Source organism: Cynoglossus semilaevis, chromosome 16 (assembly GCF_000523025.1).
Source record: "Cynoglossus semilaevis isolate Cse_v1.0 chromosome 16, Cse_v1.0, whole genome shotgun sequence".
In the NCBI taxonomy this organism is placed as follows: domain Eukaryota; kingdom Metazoa; phylum Chordata; class Actinopteri; order Pleuronectiformes; family Cynoglossidae; genus Cynoglossus; species Cynoglossus semilaevis.
In genome coordinates, this window is record NC_024322.1 from 14,681,681 (window position 1) to 14,700,365 (window position 18,685).

General features: G+C 42.1%; 1 protein-coding gene across 6 annotated transcripts; it reads left to right on the forward strand.

The window, feature by feature from the left end:
- Positions 1-7: 7 nt before the first annotated feature.
- On the forward strand, positions 8-18,456 carry LOC103392286 (TSC22 domain family protein 1-like). 6 transcript variants are annotated; one of them, XM_008328871.3, is made up of 3 exons: positions 17-3,808; positions 16,672-16,723; positions 17,777-18,456. In XM_008328871.3, exons 1-3 carry the CDS (start codon positions 1,134-1,136, stop codon positions 18,059-18,061), a joined length of 3,012 nt encoding a protein of 1,003 aa, XP_008327093.1. In that variant the 5' UTR covers positions 17-1,133; the 3' UTR covers positions 18,062-18,456. The 6 variants fall into 6 exon arrangements, with proteins under 6 accessions (XP_024919578.1, XP_008327093.1, XP_024919579.1 ...); XM_025063811.1 differs by lacking the exon at positions 17-3,808 and adding an exon at positions 4,851-8,805; XM_017040052.2 differs by lacking the exon at positions 17-3,808 and adding an exon at positions 15,224-15,320.
- Positions 18,457-18,685: the final 229 nt, after the last annotated feature.

Consider the following 18,685-nt stretch of genomic DNA (forward strand, 5'->3'; position numbering starts at 1 on the left):
AATTTAAAAAAAAATAATAATCGAATGCTAAAAGTATTATGCAAATGTGAATATTCGAACTGATTTCGAAACGTGCCTTTTATTTATATTGCGTATATCCATTTAATTCGATTTATTTTTTTATATTCTACCACTTAAACTTATGTAATACATTCTAATACGGTTGTTGACAGCTAATCAAAGAAAAACATTTAAAACGTTATCTATATTTGCACGCGTCGCTGGTTTGAATAGAAAAAAACAAAACAAACCCCCCCACTATTGTTATCGTAAGGACCCAGAGCTGGGAGCGCCCTTCGCTCGGCTTTTTTCGGCGGTTTCCGTGAGTGTTGACGTTTGCTTCGTGTCCGCCTCTCCCAGACTGCTTTATGTCTGGCAGCAGAGACCATGCGCGGTCGCCATATTAGCAGAGTACCCTCCCCTCTGGTGCCGTCACAGCAGCAGCAGCGGTGCGGGAGCAGGCTACATACTGAATAACGCTACGGCTTGTGAGGACCAGTGATACAGCAAAACCAACACCAGGACTCCAGTGGAATGGACTAATTCTTAGGCCGCCCTCAGCCTGTGGACGTATTGGCTTTTTTTGTTTTTGTTTCAATGTGCATCGCATGAACAGGTTCTTCGTTTCCATTTTGTTTGGCTTGAACAAATTGAGCAGTTAAAGAGACCCTGTGTGTTAGCCGGTGATGGAGACTGGCAGCTAACTGACGTTACTCCTCTTGTTAAGCCAGAATCTGTAACAGAGGCTCGGTTTTTTACTATTAACCCCACTTTGTTTTGAATTGGCTTCTAGTAGCAAACGCATCAGAATGTTAGTCTGTGTTTAAAAGGGGGCGCAGCCGGGTAACAGCGGGAGTTAGCCGAAGATTTACATCTGGCATCAGCTGACGTTAGCCTGCTAGCCGTTAGCTCCTTGTGCCTCGTTGTCACTCACTGGTTTATGGGAGGCTGTGAATACTGACTGGCACAACTTTGCCCGATATCTCCAAAACAGCCGTTCGACGCTACGTCTTTGTGTTTATTTTTCGACTCTGCTGTCTTGTTGACTGTAGCTTTGTCAAAACGGCGCCGTTAACGAATTGCAATCTTTCTGCTTACTGTCGGAGACCAACTACCCCCCGGATTTTTTCGAAATGCATCATCCGGACACTGCAGGAGACTCTGGTAGTGTTAGGAAGATGGCGCATCCGTCTGTCTTCCATAGAAGGGGTAGCGGCACAGGCAGCGGGAGCGGCTCCACGCTGTCACCACCGGCAAACCCGGTGGTTACCAACAGCCACGTCTCAGCGGATGATTATCAGCCTTCCTTGCTGATTCAGTGCCAACCCCCTGCTGGTTCATCCTCTCCCGGTCCCCATCATCCGCCTCCCCACAGCCTGAATCTTGCCCAGCCCAGCCAGTCGACTGGATCTCAAATAAAAAAGAAAAGTGGTTTTCAGATTACAAGTGTGACTCCAGCGCAGATATCTGTGAGTACCAACAACTCCATGGCTGAGGATACAGAAAGCTATGATGACCTGGATGAGTCGCACACAGAGGATCTGTCTTCATCCGAGATCTTGGATGTGTCTCTCTCCCGGGCTAATGATGTAGTGGGGGCTGAGAGAAGCTCCTCCGAGGAGACGCTGAACAATTTCCATGAGGCAGAAACACCTGGAGCTGTCTCTCCTAACCAGCCTTCTCACCTGCATGCATTGAATCAGGCTCAACACCATGGTGGAGCTATGGTGAATGGTACAGTCCACCATCAGCACTCTCATCATCCTAACCAAGCCCAGGTCTTCTCTCTCTCATCTGGAGCTGGAAGCATCCAGTCTGCCCTTCCTGCTGGAGCTTTACCTCGTGTCACCCAGAAAATGCCTTCTAATGTGGGGGGCCCTCAAGAGAATGTTACCCAGACTCTCCCTCCAAATATTGTTGCCCAGTCTGTGGGGGTAGTGGCCTCTGGATCTATCCCTGGAATGCACAGTTCTGTTACAGGCACTACAGTTAGCATAGTTAATCCCCAGACCAGCAGTGTTAGTAATGTGAATATGTTGAGTTCTGCCAATGTGCCTGTGAGAGGGGGGATCAGTACCAGTGCTAGTAGTAACAGTGCTACTTTTTCTCCCAGTGTGATGAGCAACAGTGGGGGAAGTGGCGGTGGCACTGTTGCTACTGGGGGAAACATTGTGACTGCTACTAAAACTGGCATGAGTCAGCACCATCAAAATATCAGCTCTAATATCAATATGACTGCAACAACTTCTGCTGCTGCTGCTACTGTTTCTGTCTGTGCCTCTGGAGGTGTGGCACACTCCAGTGGGATCCAGGGGAGAGTTGCAACTACTGTGCAGCAGCCTGTGAATGCAACCACTGTATCATCTACCCATGCCCCGGCCCCTGCAGTTACCACCACTAGTTCTCGCTTTAGGGTGGTGAAGTTGGACTCGAGCTCTGAGCCCTTTAAGAAGGGCAGATGGACATGTACTGATTTTTATGACAAGGATAACCCAGCCTGTGCCCCTAGTTCTTCTGCAGCTGATTCTGGTTCTCATGGCATGCGACAATATGTTTCTGAGAACTTTGCTGCATCCTCAGAGAGAGAAAGCACAAGTGGTGGTGCTGTAAGTAGTACTATGAATAAACTGAGCCATTATACTGAGAATGTGTGCAGTGGAGAGGCTATTGGACATCCAGTACCCCAGCATGTTCAGGATTATGCCTCCCCTCCGCAAGGCTATCAAGGAATTCTCCCCAGTGGCCTAACCCCAGGAATATCACAGGTGCAACCTCACATGCATGCCCAAGATATTACTCATTCACACGTGATGACTACAGCGGCTCAGTCGGCTTCTGCAAGTATTCATCAGCCAGCCCTTTTGCCTGGACAGCAGGCCACAATAGGACTTTCCACACCTTCTGTATCTCAACAGCAGCTCACCTACGCCCAGGCAGTTGCTAATCAGTTGCCTGGATCCACACAGGGTCTTGTGGGAGTTCAGCAGCAAAAAATGGTCTTTGCCTCTCTGCCACAGCAGCCTGCAGCTTCAGGTCAGGGAAGGCCTCCAGAGTACAACCAGGCTCATCAAGGTATACAGCAGACTGCTGCTTCCCAGTCTCTCTCCAATCAAGTTGGATCAGGTTCCAGTGGACTAGCAAATGGATCATCTCAAATAATGGGAGGTCCTCAGCCGTCACATTCACTTTCCCAAACACAACCCCAGCAGCCCTCTTCCCTTCAGAGTGCTGCCGCAACTCTGCCCTCTCATGTTGGTGTGGCAGGTCTTGGACAGCAGGGTCAAAGCCACCCTGGTCATCTAGATATCCAGCAGCAGAAGCCTCAGTCACTCACAACTCAAGTCCACAACACAGCCCTGGGTCCCCCGCAGTCCACTACGGTACATCAGAGCCACTTGTCTGCGTCCAGCGGACCTCCTCCTAACACTCAAAGCGATCCAAAGTCCCATCCCAAAGCCCACACCACTGGGAATAGTGGTAGGATGCCCACACAGGGTGTTCCTCAAAGCCAGCCGTCTACAGTCAGCATGTCCCAGGACCATAGCAGTGCCCAGGCCCTCACCCATGCTGCCCAGACCAGTGCCCTGTATGCCAGTCTGCCCTCCTTTACCACAACACAGCTGCAGGACGCCCAGCGTCTGCTTCTTCAGCACCAGTCGGCGTTGCTGGGGCTGCCCAAGTTGTCTGGAGTGGAGGCAGGATCTGCATCTAGCACTGGCCCGGGGCAGGAAGCTGAGGGCAGTTCCACCACTACCAGTGCCTTAACCGCATCAGCTGGTGTTAAGACTCTAGATGGAGAAGATGATGGGTAAGAGCTCCTATTTTCTGTTTTACCAGATTAATATTATAAATTAATATTAATTTATAATATTAAAGTATAGTGTAGCACTTGCCTTAATCAGCAACATTTTGAATTATAACAACATGCTTAATGAGACATGCATGCTGCTAAAAGGATGGTTGATGTTTAAAATCAGCGTTCTTGCTCCCAAACTGGATGACATTCGTGGTCAGTGCAGCAGCTGTGAAGCAAAGTGGAGTGTTATTGTTTTCCTGCAGAGCAGGCAGACAGTGGCCAGGCTACTACAGGCTGACTGTCCTCTGCCAGTGAAATAGAGTGCAGAGCTCAGCTGGATCTGACATCTGTTGTCTTGTAGTCGTCGTGTTTCTATCTCGAGTGCAATCTTAACAATTTACGTTTTTTTCTACACGCAGTTTCCTGTGTACAACCTCTCTGCCTTTTTGTAGCCAGAAATTGAGGAGCGCTATGGATTACAGACATGTGAAAGAAAAACAACTGTAATGGTACAAAGATGCAAAGATAATATCACAGCTAGTTTTCCAGTCTTTTACACCTACACTTGAAAATACTCCCTTCCTTTGATGACTTTGTCTTAAAAAAGAAGGTTGTTTACATTTAAAGAGTGTAGTAATAGTGCTGCAGCCTCTCTTGTACACTAAAAGCTTATTGATTTATATTAAGTGGCCTTTCTCTCTCTCTCTCTCTCTATCCCCGCCTCTTTCACCCTCCATTTCCGTTCTTTCTTTCTCTTTTTCTGTTGCTTTTTCTTAAGGTTGCTGTTTTTTCACCCCATGTCTATTTGTCACTCCTTGTCATTTCATTTTTAATGCTTTTACTCTATGCTTCATTGAATCTCTCCTAAAAAGCATTTCATTTTTAATGCTTTTACCCTATGCTTCATTGAATCTCTCCTATAAATAATACCTAATTAAAAATTAAATTGAAATAAAAATCACTTTTAGGGTTTAGGGCTTTACTTACCTTCGGGTCATAACCCTAAGCTTTTACGCCAACCTAAGCCTTGACATAATTGACATTTCTAATACATGGTAATGAATGAGGAAAAACAAATATGATATGACCAGTAGCAACTTAGAATGTAATCTGGATGCAATTAAGGTGGTTTTGTTTCAGTGAAAGGTGGTGACTGAAGTCCCATGATTTGTAATTCTGAGGAATGTGAAAGTCTCTGTAGGATCAGGTGGATTATTGTCCTTGAGGATCAACAGTATTTGGGTGAAGCCAAAGTCCTTGTTAGAAATGAGGAGATTGTCTCGATAAATTACGATCACATTAAAGTTCTAATGTACAAGCAGACAGTCCACGACTCGGATGATATTTCATCCGATGCTTTCATTGTCCCATTAATAAAAGCCAGACTTAGATCTTCTTTAGATCCTTTCCATGTTGCAACGTTTAAGAGCCAGATCCTCTCGTAAAAAATGATTTGTGTAATGACTGGTAATGTATTTAGTGTCCAGCAGAGGGTCTGCTGTGTGGCTCTTGACATTGTGCCGTATCGTAATACAGGTCCTAATGACGAGGATGACCCTAACCGCACAAACCACCGCTTAAAATCATGTCTGTTTGTCATGTCAGTTTAAAGGAAAGAGAAGGAGAAAGTGTCGAGAGTGGGATAGGTTGTCATCTGTGGATTTCTCAGAGTGCATTGACACAGCACTGGTGAGGGGTGGGTGATCTGTTTGTGCAAACTGCTGCTGATTGACTACTGCAGGGTTACAGGGCATCATCAGTAAAAGAGTCATTGGGAAATGGTGTCAAACAGTTAATAGCGCAATAGAAGGAGAGAGAAGGTAACAAGTCTTTACCACAGCATATGTTGTTGTGTACAATAACAAAATGACTGGGCCAGGGTTGAAATATTTTGGTGATCCTGCAGATATTCATTTCTTTTTTGCTGGAGCAAACACAAACCAATTTCCTGTTTAAAAAAAGCACAAGGAAACTTTAGTCTGCAGCGCCTGTGTGGCATAAACACAACTTCCGCCCTCTGCATTTTACAAGTTTTCTAGTATGTAGTGCTCTGTCTAATATCCCTTTACACGAAAAGTAAACAGCACGTGTCATATGCAGTCGTGCTGACAGCAACGCCTCCCCTGTTCCTACCGAGCAGGATGAGCGAGAGAACACCAGAACACAGCAGAACAGCAAGCCTCTTGTCAACCTGCTTGTCTGTTTGTGTGTAGGTGTGTTTACTGCTTTTTAATCCAAGCACAGAACGCATCAATATTCATACTGACTGGGGATGGGCTGGTTTGAGGAAACGGGTCTTTCGTGGACCACTCACTGCAGAATTCCGTAGCTCATCCGTGTGCTTTTGTATGCAGATGTGTTATTGATTTCATTTGTCTCCATGCACCTCCTTGCTGATGGTTTACTTTTCCCATCAATAAACAGGATTGTTTCACTTAAGAGGGTAGAGGGAAAACTAATGGCTCGTAATGGATGGTAATGGATTGTGTTTTAAGACAGCTGTGCATCTGTGAGAAAACTGCCCTGTCACCCCCCTGAACACACGTGTGCTGTCATACATGTTTTTCTACAGTTGGTTTCGACGCTCGTTGATATCATGCACAGGTCTTCAACCTTTTTTTTTTTTTCCACCACTGACAGTTTTCCTGTGAGACAGTATTCTCAACAGTAATCAGTAGTAATCAAATTATATTTTCCTCTGTAACCAGGTTCAAAATGGTCGATGGCCTTGGCGGCTCACGACCTCTGACCTAATGCATTTTACATAGTTCTTTACTTGTCACTGCCACACACCAACCTCATGTGTAACCATTGAGGTTTCACAAATGCAGATGAACAGACAGTGGTCTGTTTGGTTGTGCATCATAAACTGCATGAAAAAAAATTGCTACGGGGACAAAGCAGTCAGAGAACTTCAGTTAACAGCATTCATTTTGTTTACTTATTTGTATTTTGTTGGTCAGGAGAATTTTGCTTCCACTTTTAAAATGTTTTTATGTTACGTGTACAAACAAACATACATTTACCGTATATGTTTTGGTAGATAAATGTGTGAGTAATGATAGCACTGACCTAGTAATCATCTGTGGTCACGTGCGTCGAACATCGTCATATGTTTACGATCAATTACGGTAAAGTCATGTTATCTCGTTTAACACATTTTTATCACCGGGCTTTATTGAACGGTTGCTCTTAGCCCCCTGAACATGTAGGCAATGTGCTGAGTCATGGCTGGGATTCCTGTCCCCGCCGCGCCGTCCAGTCAGCTCTAGTAATCTGTCAGTCACAAAAACACAGACACGCCGTCAGAGAAATAAGTTATTTTTAATTCTGCTTCACATGATGGCAGTTTTCTGTATCGTTTCTCTACTTCATGTGCGTATCAGCACCAGTTGGTTTGCTCTTAATAAATAAAGCTGTTTACAGACCTTAAGCTATGAACATAGTTTACAACCTTGGCCCAATTAGAAAACCACCAAAACAAGTTTTCATTGGGTGGTTATTTTAGGGAAACTTGTACTATGTAGGATTGAACTTAATTAAAAAAGCTCAATGATTTGTGTTTATACTGTATATTAAGTATTATATCCAAAATATTTCATTTACTGTAGGGAATTAGCCATGTGTACTCAGTGCTAGCTTCTATCATAACACAGGCACTACAGAGACACGGTGCACAGAGATTTAAAATATAATCCAATAATTGTTTATAAAAGTTAAAATCACCTGTTTTTTTTTTAAAGGGGAAATTATGTTTAATTATTGTTATTGGCGTCTAATAACAAAACCAATGGTTTGAGTCCTTTTAATGCCAGTCCATATTTGGAGTTTTCGGCCCCTAAATGCAGAGCTGGGAATAGCTAAAGGAACAGAAGTAGCTTATCATAAACATGAAAATAATGTAAAATGTGTGCACTTTGTTTTGAAGACTGGAGTCTGATCATTTCATCTCGTTTAACTTAGCTGTAATGTCATGGGAGATCTGGTAAAGGAGCATGTTTTCCCATTGTGTTCATTATTTAGCCTGGAGGTCAAGCATTAGTGCAGTCACGTAATTTAAAATTAATAAAAAAAACCCTGAATGTTATGTTTATAAAACGATAATTTTTCATCTATTTTATTTCACATCAGTTAAGTAAAATCTTTATTTTTGCCTAGCAGGCATCAGCTCTGTTAGTAGTCCTTGTATGCCCCCTGCTGGCTGGCTGTGAAGATGCATCATACGCCATAATTTAAGTGGTGCATATTTAAACACAAAAACATTTCTAATAAGAGACTTATTAGAAAAAAATAAAAAGTGAAATATTGAATTCTAAAAAAAATCATCTATTAAGTAGTTGAGGCGCAATTTATCAATCACCTTATCAATCCAGTCCTATATATTGTGTATATATTGCCAGAGGCATTATCTTCACCTAAAATGTAACAAATAAAAGCATCACACTAATATCAGCGTCTAAGGTCTAAACAGAGCTTAAGAAAAGTTCATTCATTAAGCAGTAACGGCGCAGTTTTTCTTTTTTTCTTTTTGTTGAGCACTAGATGGCAGTGTGTGACAATGGAACTGTGTCAGTCTTTAACCAGTGGAAAATTCTTCATGCATCTCCTGCCACTCAAGCACTCTATAAATTTGTACAGATTAAATTTGAATAAAAGGAAAACATTACGTACAAACAAGTCGAATTGATCTGTGCTAGCTGGTGATTTATTCAGACACTCGTTTTTGATTTTTGTCCACTGTTGAAACATGATTATCGTCTGTAGCGGTCACCCATGGATGAAAACTGCTGCAGTCCTTCACGTAGAATTGATTTGGAGGAGTCATAAGTTATTGTTTGTGAACATGTTTGCCTTATTAATATTTTCACTGTTGTATATAATTAGTTTGTGGAGTATTAATAACCTAAAAGAAATGCATTTTTCTTAGGTATTTAATTATTGATGTTTTTTTCTGTTTTCTTTCTTTTCATGTTCTTTTCATGCCCTTGTGCTGCCTGGTGGTCGTACAGGTAAGACTCTGACTTTCTTATATGTTATTTGGTGTGGCTGTCTGTAATAGTGAATTATCAGCACAACCAAACAACAGTGGTTGAATGGCACAGTGTGTTTTACTTTTTAAAATCTTCATCACAGGTTATGTTATTGTGTAAAAAAAAAAAAAAAAAAAAAAAAAAAAACGGTAATAACAATGGAGGCAGGGGAAGAGGATTTCAACTGGTTACAGTATGTCTTAATGACATTTCTAGGTTTCTGATTTCGAGCTTCCAAATTTCCAAATATGATACGATGTACTTTATTCTCCCACCCAGGAAAATTTGTCTTAGACTCGGTGGTTGTGTCCAAAAATGTGTCCAAATTTTGAAACACACTATGACTGACACATAACAGTAATACATATATCCCATAACCTGTGTCCAAAAATGTTTTGAAACACACATGACTGACGCATAACAGTAATACATATATCCCATAACAACACACAATGCGTACATTTTCCGTAAATAATATATTCTAAAACATTACCTTAATAAAAGTGTTATAAGAATTCCAACAGCAATATTAAGGAATTTGATGGAGGTTCAACCTCAAGCAGCAATATTAAGGAATTTGATGGAGGTTGGAACCTCATGTGGAGCCGTTAGATATGTCCGGTTTGTCGGTATAGGCCTGCGGAGAACAACCGTTTGTTTGTGAGTGGGTTGTTAGCTGTGCTGTCGTCATCATTAGTTAATCCACTTACCGCTCTGCCATCCCTGTGTAATCGTTGCTCATGCACACATCACTGTGCGAACACAGACAGATACTGTAGTGACGCTGAAAAATGGGTCAGGACCGATGGCCTATTTATTTGTGGATTTCGTTTCATAGACTCTCCCAGATCGGTTTAAAAAGAAAGAAAAAAAACATAGCATCAGTAATGAAGTCTTTGAGTAAATTGTGTTGCTTTAATTAAATAATGGCCTCCTTTTAAAATAGAATTTAATTTATTTTTATGGTTGTAAACCTTTATAATTATTAAGATACTTTGTTAAAACTTGTTGGTGCCTCTGAATTTAAGAACAAAATCTAAATCTTATACCCAAATTGTTCACTGATTCAAAGAAGAAAAAGCCAAGAGTAAAAAAATATATAATTATTTGAAAGATGTTCTTGATGAAATCGTTTGTTGTATTTCTGTGTTATGTCCGAGTGTCTACGTAAAGTAATGGCATTTGCAGGAACTCTGCTCCTCTTTGAAGCTCCTCTGCTCATCTTTTCTGCTGCGGTAGTATTACGGCTCCTCTCTGTTGTCTTGGCACAGAGCTTTGTGTGCTAATCCTTTTAATGCCAGATTTCACTCCACATTTTTCATACCTGCTGCTCATAGAAGCCACAGAAAGTTATGTAACTTGGGTCTTGTCTGCGTACGGGGCTTTTTCCAAAGCTGCTTCTGTTCATCGCTCTAGAAGATGATCAGTTTGAGCAAATTTGTGAATCTTCTAAATTCAGTAATTAAGGAAATATATGTTAAAAACACCAAGAACTTCAGACTATTGACTGCGAGCCACCGGGCATCACTACTGAATAATTCACAATGCAGGTTCTAATTTCTTGGGTACTGAGAAGAGCCTCTGTTAATGTCAAGGTTCTGGTTCATCCAGGTTGTTTAATTCCAAGGATGTTTGAAAGTAAGGAACAGACTGCTTTGATTGGCATTTTCTTCAAATAGCAAATGCAGCATTTTACAAAAATTAAAGGTGAGAACTGAATCCTGCTAATACTGCAGTTCTATAGCTTTGTAGATGTGCATTAATGGAATATGCATGAATTTTCAGTCTTTGGTTCATTTTAGGCCTTACGTGAGGCAGAGTTAAGTGTTCGACTTAGTTTACAGATGGTAATGTTTGGTGATCAAAACATATGTGGAGCCAAATGTCTGGAGTGAAAAAACTGGGACGACCTGCACTTTCTTATGACTCTGGTCATTCTGTTTGTGAAATGAAAAGTTGGATGAAAAAAACGAACACTAGATTAATCTTCTTGTATCTATTGCTGTGTGTGTGTGTGAATGCTGAGGCAGTGGATTTAGGCCAATTTAGTTGTGTGTCTTCGGGGCTGCTTCCACTCTGCCTCTGTTTCAGTGCGAAGACCAAGAACCTGCTGTAGTCAGCAAGTGGAACGCTTCCATAGTGCGTCTGTCTAATGCATATTGAGCCTGAAATGGCCACTCATCATTCTCCTGGACTCTGCGACCGACACACTCGGAGCTCACAGCCCATAGTCACAGTGTGACGGTGCAAAAATCATTGCCAGCGCCTACTGTTAGGATCTGTGTGTGCTCTTAGAGTTCAACAACTCAGTAGGGCTGTTGTTGATCACTGGACATGCTAAGGTTTTTGTTTTTGTTTTTCTTAATTTATCAACTTAGGGATTAACGGGGAGGGGGATACATTGATTGTTTTGACTAGAGATTCCTCAGTTAGCAGATCAAACTGTAAAGGATTGGTAAATATCCTCCAAAAAAATCAGCTCACAGATTGTGGTCAACTTCACAAAGGTTTGAAAACATTGGTTCCCAGCATTAAATTGCAAAGAATTTAGTCTTATCAGTGTCTGAGGTTGGATTGTTGATAACACAGGTTGTGGTTAGTAATCAGCCTCCCTGTGGTCCAAGTCTGTCTACTGATAATTTCTAATACATTACGAGAAAGGGAATGATAGAACAGCAGAAGTCACTGTGGCCTTTTTGTTTGTTTTTGTTTTACTGCAGAATATATTAAATTCTGAATTTGACTTGAATTGAATCGTTTTAGAAATGTGTGTCAATTCTGTCTGCCATCAACAGTTGTTTCCAAGACCTAAAAATAATCAGGGGGAATAAAGCTTCACGTAAACATGCCAGTCCATTTGTTCCAATTGTGACTTCCATGTTTGGATCATCACGTGTCTGCACGACATACGTGACACACTTTTAAAATACAAGTGCACATCACTCTTGCCTGAGCCCGGGATGAGATCGTTCTAGATGCTTCCCCCTGTACCTGGATCTCTCCTTTTTCTTAATTTCATTAGGGTCCAGTTCTCTAGCCCCCCCACCCCCCCACACACCTCCTTACTGAGGCCCTGCGTATAATTATGCCTCAATCACCGCAATTATTAAAGATAGTTTATCCATGTAACAAAGGCTAGTGGAAACATGCAGCCCTTTTACAGGTTGTTGTAAAAACCTGCTATGCAGCTATAATGAATATGCAAGTTTTTCTTTTTTAAATAGTGTGTAAAGAAACGACAAACCCTAAATTTGCTTTACGATTTTAACTCTAAACCGATAATGCCTGTCTTAACTGAGTCGTCGTGAGTCTGGCGGCCGTAGAACTGTGTGAATCAACCAGACTCCATGTGACACCGATTTATCCCTGCAAACTGCGGCTGTTGGGACTAGTCAGATCCCCTGCATTGTGCTCATCTTTCACCTGTTGATTCTCAGCTAGTCGTCTGTAAGCTGGTGTGGGCTCTGCTGGAGCGTGTTGTGTTTTCTGTGGTGGTGGGTTGGGGGGCATTAAGCCATCTTTAGGCTCCCTTTCAATGAGAAATGATAAGATGAGGCCTTAAACTTTGTATTATGTTGAAATTGTACATACATTGATTGTGTTGCATGTCATCCATTCAAAACAGTAAAAAACATAGATTCAACCAATTATAACTTTATTTAAAGAACTTTGTGTGTTGTCTGTCCTGCCAAGACTCCACTGTGACATGTGGACCGAGCTGACAGGCTCAACATAAAGGTTGCTTATCTCATTGTTTAATGTAAGTCATTATCAGTCGAGCATCCCTGTAATTTTTTATACCTGTTAATTTGCATATAAAATCCATTATCTTTGGAAAACTTGTGAACACTTAGTAATTTGTGAGAATGCAGTAAGAGACTTCAAAAACGCAGCACTACTGAACAGTTGATGCTCACTCTTGTCACGATGCGTGAGGCTTTGGCAGTAGGGTCAGAGTAGTAGTGAAGGTGCGGGAACTCACTCAGCCACATGCTAATCTCTGTCGATGGTTTACATAACCTCCCCCTGTATCACATGGTCACACGCCACCACGTGGACCGCTGCTGTGTATACTCACTGTTTCAGTCACCGGCAAGCCCTTCTGACACAGACGGATAACGTAGAGCGGGCACACACATGTGTAGACAGTCATCACAACCTAACTTGCCTGTACACCTGCGATCACCGAGGCAACAACAGAGGGCGATGTAAAAGGGGGAAGCCAGCAGACAAAGAAACATAGGAAACACTGCAGTGACCGTGCATGGCTGACTGACTCCATGAGAGTACGGGTTGTTCGAGTGCAAGGCCATGACGAGATGGCAGTGAAGTTTTTAATCTGGGAGCTGGAGCAGCATCTGAAAAGGTAAAATGGACCTGGAGCAACCGTAGGGTGTTGGCTGTCTGAGTCAGTCAGTCAGTACACAAAAAAAAATGGCTGCAGATTATTGGCCTACAGGGACACCTGCAAGTTGATGCTGTCTGTGCACAAAGTAAATAAAAAAATATACCGTATATTTGTAGGAAAGTATAGAGTAGCGATGGTGCATTGTAGACACACGTAGACATTGTACTCACTACTAAGTAGTGAAATGAAGATTGAAGCTAAAGGAAGATAATTCTCCAGACATGCTGTGAGCTTTGTGTTTAATATTCTTTTCTGTTAGTATCAGTCGTTAATTGTTGGTCATCACTGTAAACAACTAGATGATTGACAGTGGTATGTTTGTAGTACAACTACATGTTTAGCAGTTAATTGAGGGCGTGCAAAAGTTTTAATGTTTGTGTCCCTATTAGCAATCATAGGAATGGTATAAGTTTCAATTCCCCGAAATGTTATTAAATATTCATCGTGTGTGCGTCCTCCCTAATTCAAAGGAATAGAGACATGTTTGAGAATGGATGACTGGTCATTAAACTTTCACAGTACGTATAAAAAGTACACTTGATACGTCATCTACTCCAGCTTTAGCTTCTCATGGCACCAAGTATAGCTTCCTCAAGCCCTCTGTGTCCTCAGGTTAATCACATTAGAGACGTAGTTGTGCCGGTTATTTGGGTCTTGATAATTACCGTAGTTAAATCTTCTCCCAGTCAAAGAAGACACGGGAGGAGATAATGATGTCTAAGACTTTCTGGCTATTCGGTTTCTCGCAAAGTGCTGAAATGTTGACCGATACGTTTCGTGTGTTGTTTAAACACAAGCTGAGTTTGAGCCTCTGTTCCAGATTTACTGCGGTTTCTAGTGATAGAAAATATCTTCCTTCTGCTTTGTGAGAATTCCAAGTTATTTTTATCTAGGGATAAACTGAGTAGTTTTCCTTATGATTCATTTAGTTTGGCAAAACAAGCTACGCTTCTGTGGCTTCCTCACGGAACACTGATTCTTAGAAGAAGCTCAGCAGTACAAATGTATACCTGGGCCGCACCTTCGCCTTTAAGGTTTCGAGTTGCACGCACTGCCGGGTATCCTCTGAAAAGCGTAATTGTTTTATGTCTAGTTTGGCTGTTCCACCATTTCACAATGTTTTTCTCATCATACCTTGTGTAATCGGTACAAGCAGACAGGTGTGTGGGTATTTTTGCGGGTTTTGGGTGTGCGTGGAAATGTGAGTGTGGCTTGAAGAAGAATGTGTGTTTGTGGGAGGAGGTCTTGATTAGAGTGAAGTCTGAGGGAGGAGTACTTTAGGTGTGTCCGTGTGACTGTTCAGCACAGCCGAGATTGACCTTGAACAGTTGGTCTACGGTGACTTCCATTACTGGTAGAGGTTTGACAAATGTAAAATGAACAACATGCATCAAACGGTACTAAAACCGGGAATCGATGCTATGTCAGTATCAATACTGCATACTATTATATTTTCTCATATAGTATTGGTTGTTGTTGTTGTTAGAACTTGTATTTATTGCTTAATATTCTATAATATGTAGTTAATAGTTCTATTTTGTGAGGTATTCCTTTATTTGTTTTTCTCAGCTTCATGAGCCTGCAGTGTTATAAAAAGCCACACGAGGGCACCAGGAGGGTGTTTTTTTTATGGGACCTTATTGTTGTTTGACCCCTTTTCCTTAAAGAGCTTAAATGTCCCAGAGTGTCTGCCCCTTTAAACATGTCAAGTTATTGACATCTTGTTTTTGTCTTTGCTTTTATACAACCAAATATACACAGATGATTGATTTACCTCACACTAAGTCTGTTATCATCCCCACTTTGACCTTTTTTTCACTTTAATGACTCTAATGACTTTAATGATTTGTCTTTCTCAAACGTGATCACTGCAGGAGACACAGTATTTTACTTTTATCTGTGTCCTGCGGGCAAAGGCCATCATCATTGAACCTTCTTTTTTTAAAAAAAAGACTTCACAGGATCAAAGGATTTCTTTGTCTGCATTGGGGACTTCTCTAAATGAACTGTGGTTAGCTTCCATACTGAGAATTAGTTTGCGTTAACACACTTGCTTAAAGATGGAGGCTCGACTGTTTTACTTGTGGTGGGATATGTCCTAACATGTTTTACTTCTTTTTCTATGCTGCACGTGGTGATACCTGTGAATTTACTTTTGTTTTATTTGATTTGCGAAGAAACAAAAAAACCCGGTTCCTGTTAAGCAGAAGGCAGGCGGCGGCGGCCTGCATCGATATGTCAAAATATTTAAAAAAAAAACAAAACTCCATTTTGAACATACACGCCCCTATGGAAACAGGACTGTAACTAGTAAAACATTTGTGCTTTAAACAAACTAAGCAAAGCTCTGCGGTGTTGTTTTGATTCAAAACAGTGGTTCTGAGGGGGTTATTGTGTATAGAATTACTGCAAAAAATGTGGTGTGGACCTTTTATCCCTTGATGTTGTATTTGGATGAAGAATGTATTCCTCGATCATTCCATCATTTTCCTCTTGTTGTTGGTGTAAACTAGGAGATTCATCGTACCACAGTGTTGGGTGTGTTTCCTAGAAGTGTTGGGCCTTTTCTCGGAATTTCTTAAAATTAAATTGTACAAATGAGAGGCGTTAAAGAATAGACTGGAAGGATTTCTCCGTGTACTGCAGAATGGAGGCCTTTCTTCTTCCTCTGCCATCCGGTTCTCCCCGGTTTCATCCACCTCCTCTCGGCTCTCAGCATATTTTATGCAAAGCGGCGTCGGCTGAGGCGCAGGTGGAGGCGTTCCTGCATAAATCATGCAAACCGCTCCTCCCTGCACCAATCAGCATCCAGGCCGTGGCTGCGTCGCTGGATAAAATATTCAGGTTTGTCCCGGATCTGCGGATTTTTTCTCCCTGCGCCGACATGAACGGACGTGGGATCGCGCGAGTAATAGTGTTTGTGGCTGACGCTGCGGATCTTTAACGACGGCACCGCAGCGAGTAATCGCGCGTGGATATGTGTCGTTAACAGGAGTTTTTATTTTATTTTATACATTTCTCTTTTTTTTTTTTTTTAAAAAAAGAAGATGAACAGCGTGAATACGCCGTGCTACTCCGTGGCCATGGACCTAGGCGTCTGCCAGCTGAGAAATTTCTCCATATCGTTTCTGTCGTCGTTATTGAGCACCGAGAGCTCTCACGTCAAACTCGACCAGAGGTAAAAAAAAAAAATGTCTTCCTTTATTCGATGGAAGGGTGAAAATGAGAGAGGAAAGCGTTCGGGCTTGTTTGCGAGCACAGGCACTAGTCCATGATGGAGACACTACTGCTGCTGCTGCTACTGTTGCTGCTGCTGCAGCAGCAGGCCGATACTGCTGCTGCTGCTCATGATGATGATGATGCTGTACCTGTACACTGCACTGACTCCTTTTTTTTTTCCTTAAGGCTGACATGTTCCTTTTTTCTTTATGTTACAGCTCATCAGGGGCCAGCGTTGTCGCCATCGACAACAAGATCGAACAAGCAATGGTGAGTAGTAGCGCTACACTGGATGTGGCTAACGTCTCGGTGTCTTTAAAACAAAAAATCCCAAATACAATACTGTGTGGTTTGACAGTCATTAAAAGCGACCCTATAGTGTAGAGCATATTATGTGTGTCTCTGAAATAGCCGAGGAATGTTTTTTATAACCGTTAAATAATACCGTCTGGTTCTGTAAATATACTGTATGTATTGCAGTAGTCCTGCAAATACTAGAAACATGTTAGCCTCCTTGGCTAACCCAAAATCGTATTAAATATCTTCTGTTGCACACAGGATTAAAATCCCCCCAAAATGTCACATATATAAGTTTGTCGGTAATGTATTTAGGTTTAGGTTAATGACGTTTTTTTTCCTCTTGTAAATCTGCACGGTTTATAATTCGTGCAATTCAACTGTTATTTAAGTTTTGTGTTTTTTGGGGGGCAGAAATGCAGCGTTTTATGCTGTGTTCCTTTCGTTTTCCTTCCCTGCCTCTGTTGTCGTTTCTGTTGTCTCTGTTGCTAGGCAAACAGCCAGGCACACACTGTTGGTTATAAATATCTGCGGCCTCCCATAGGCTGACACTGTAGTGTGGGCCGGATTAATGTCGCAGAACTTATTTCCCCTATAACGTCCGTTATTTTGGGGGGAGTTTGGGAGGGACTCACCTTTTGTCTGGGGTTAGATTCAGTGGTCTGAGGCCATAAATACAGTATGTTGAGCATGTTTTTTTTTCTGTATCCTCTTTGTTTAAAAAATAGTTGTTTTTACACTTCAGAATAAGGGCACAGTGTTGTTTTGTTTTTGCGCAAATTATTATTGAAGGAAGATGATTGTCTTTCTTAAAAAAGTGTGGGTGAGCCAGGGCCGAGTAAATATTTATTTCTTAGCAGCCCAGTGTTTTTGTTATAGTGTGTATAATCTTATTTTCCGGCCTCATTTAACAGCGACATAAAGTCGAGTCACAGAGTCGTTGGTTAGGTCCGGTTGTTACATTCAGTGACTAAATGTTGAATTCAACGATGAACTCAGACCACATTTTTTTTCTGATCGTCTCAGGACTTGGTGAAGAGCCACCTGATGTACGCAGTGCGAGAGGAGGTGGAGGTCTTGAAGGAGCAGATTAAGGAGCTGATTGAGCGCAACTCTCAGCTGGAGCAGGAGAACACCCTGCTGAAGACGCTGGCCAGCCCAGAACAGATGGCCCAGTTCCAGGCCCAAGTGCAAACGGGCTCCCCGCCCGCCGCTCCCACATCTGCCATGCCAGTGCCCACCAACACCACCACCGCCGCCGCCGCCACCCTGGTGCAGCCCTCCACACACAGCTCCGGCCCTTCAGCATAGCTTGGTCTGCAAACACACACACACATGCACTCACACATACACACACACACACACACACACAGACTCACTGGCAGTTTTTGAGCTCTGCTCCGGCAGCAGCAGGGCAGCACCTTGTCTCCTCCGGCACAAGGTTGGGCTGTTATGACAAAGATTTGCACATATTTATCTCTCAGAGGGTTGCAGCTAGAGGGAGGAGAGGTGATGACGACAGTCTTAAGATGCTGTTGGAGAAGGATCAGTGTCACAAGAAGATGAATCATTGAACATTTGCCAAAAAAAAAAAAAAATTCTTGGACATACAACATTATGTCTTACCAAGAGACCAGTTCATCAGTGGCATCATTATAGTAAACAAAATTAAAAAAAAAAAAATCACTGTGCCTGTGTCAGGATTATAAGTGATGTCTGTTATACTGATGTTGGAGGAACAGGAAGCGGAAGACTTTCCTGGTTGTTACTTTTTTTTCTTTTTCTTTTTTTTCTTTTTTTGCTGAATGATGTAAATATGTGATTCTCTCGAGACTATAGTTATAGTAATGTGTTGAGAGAATGATAGAACACGCCTTTTTTCAGAGTGACCAATGAAGAATGTTTGCAAATGTCTTTACAACAAACACCCCATCT

What these genes read in the sequence shown, in the direction of transcription:
- LOC103392286 (XM_008328871.3), top strand. Translation starts at nt 1,134, where the DNA reads ATGCATCATCCGGACACTGCAGGAGACTCTGGTAGTGTTAGGAAGATG. An exon ending in CTAGATGGAGAAGATGATGG is followed by an intron (nt 3,809 to 16,671) that starts GTAAGAGCTCCT and finishes TTTATGTTACAG; the next exon opens with CTCATCAGGGGCCAGCGTTG. An exon ending in ACAAGATCGAACAAGCAATG is followed by an intron (nt 16,724 to 17,776) that starts GTGAGTAGTAGC and finishes TGATCGTCTCAG; the next exon opens with GACTTGGTGAAGAGCCACCT.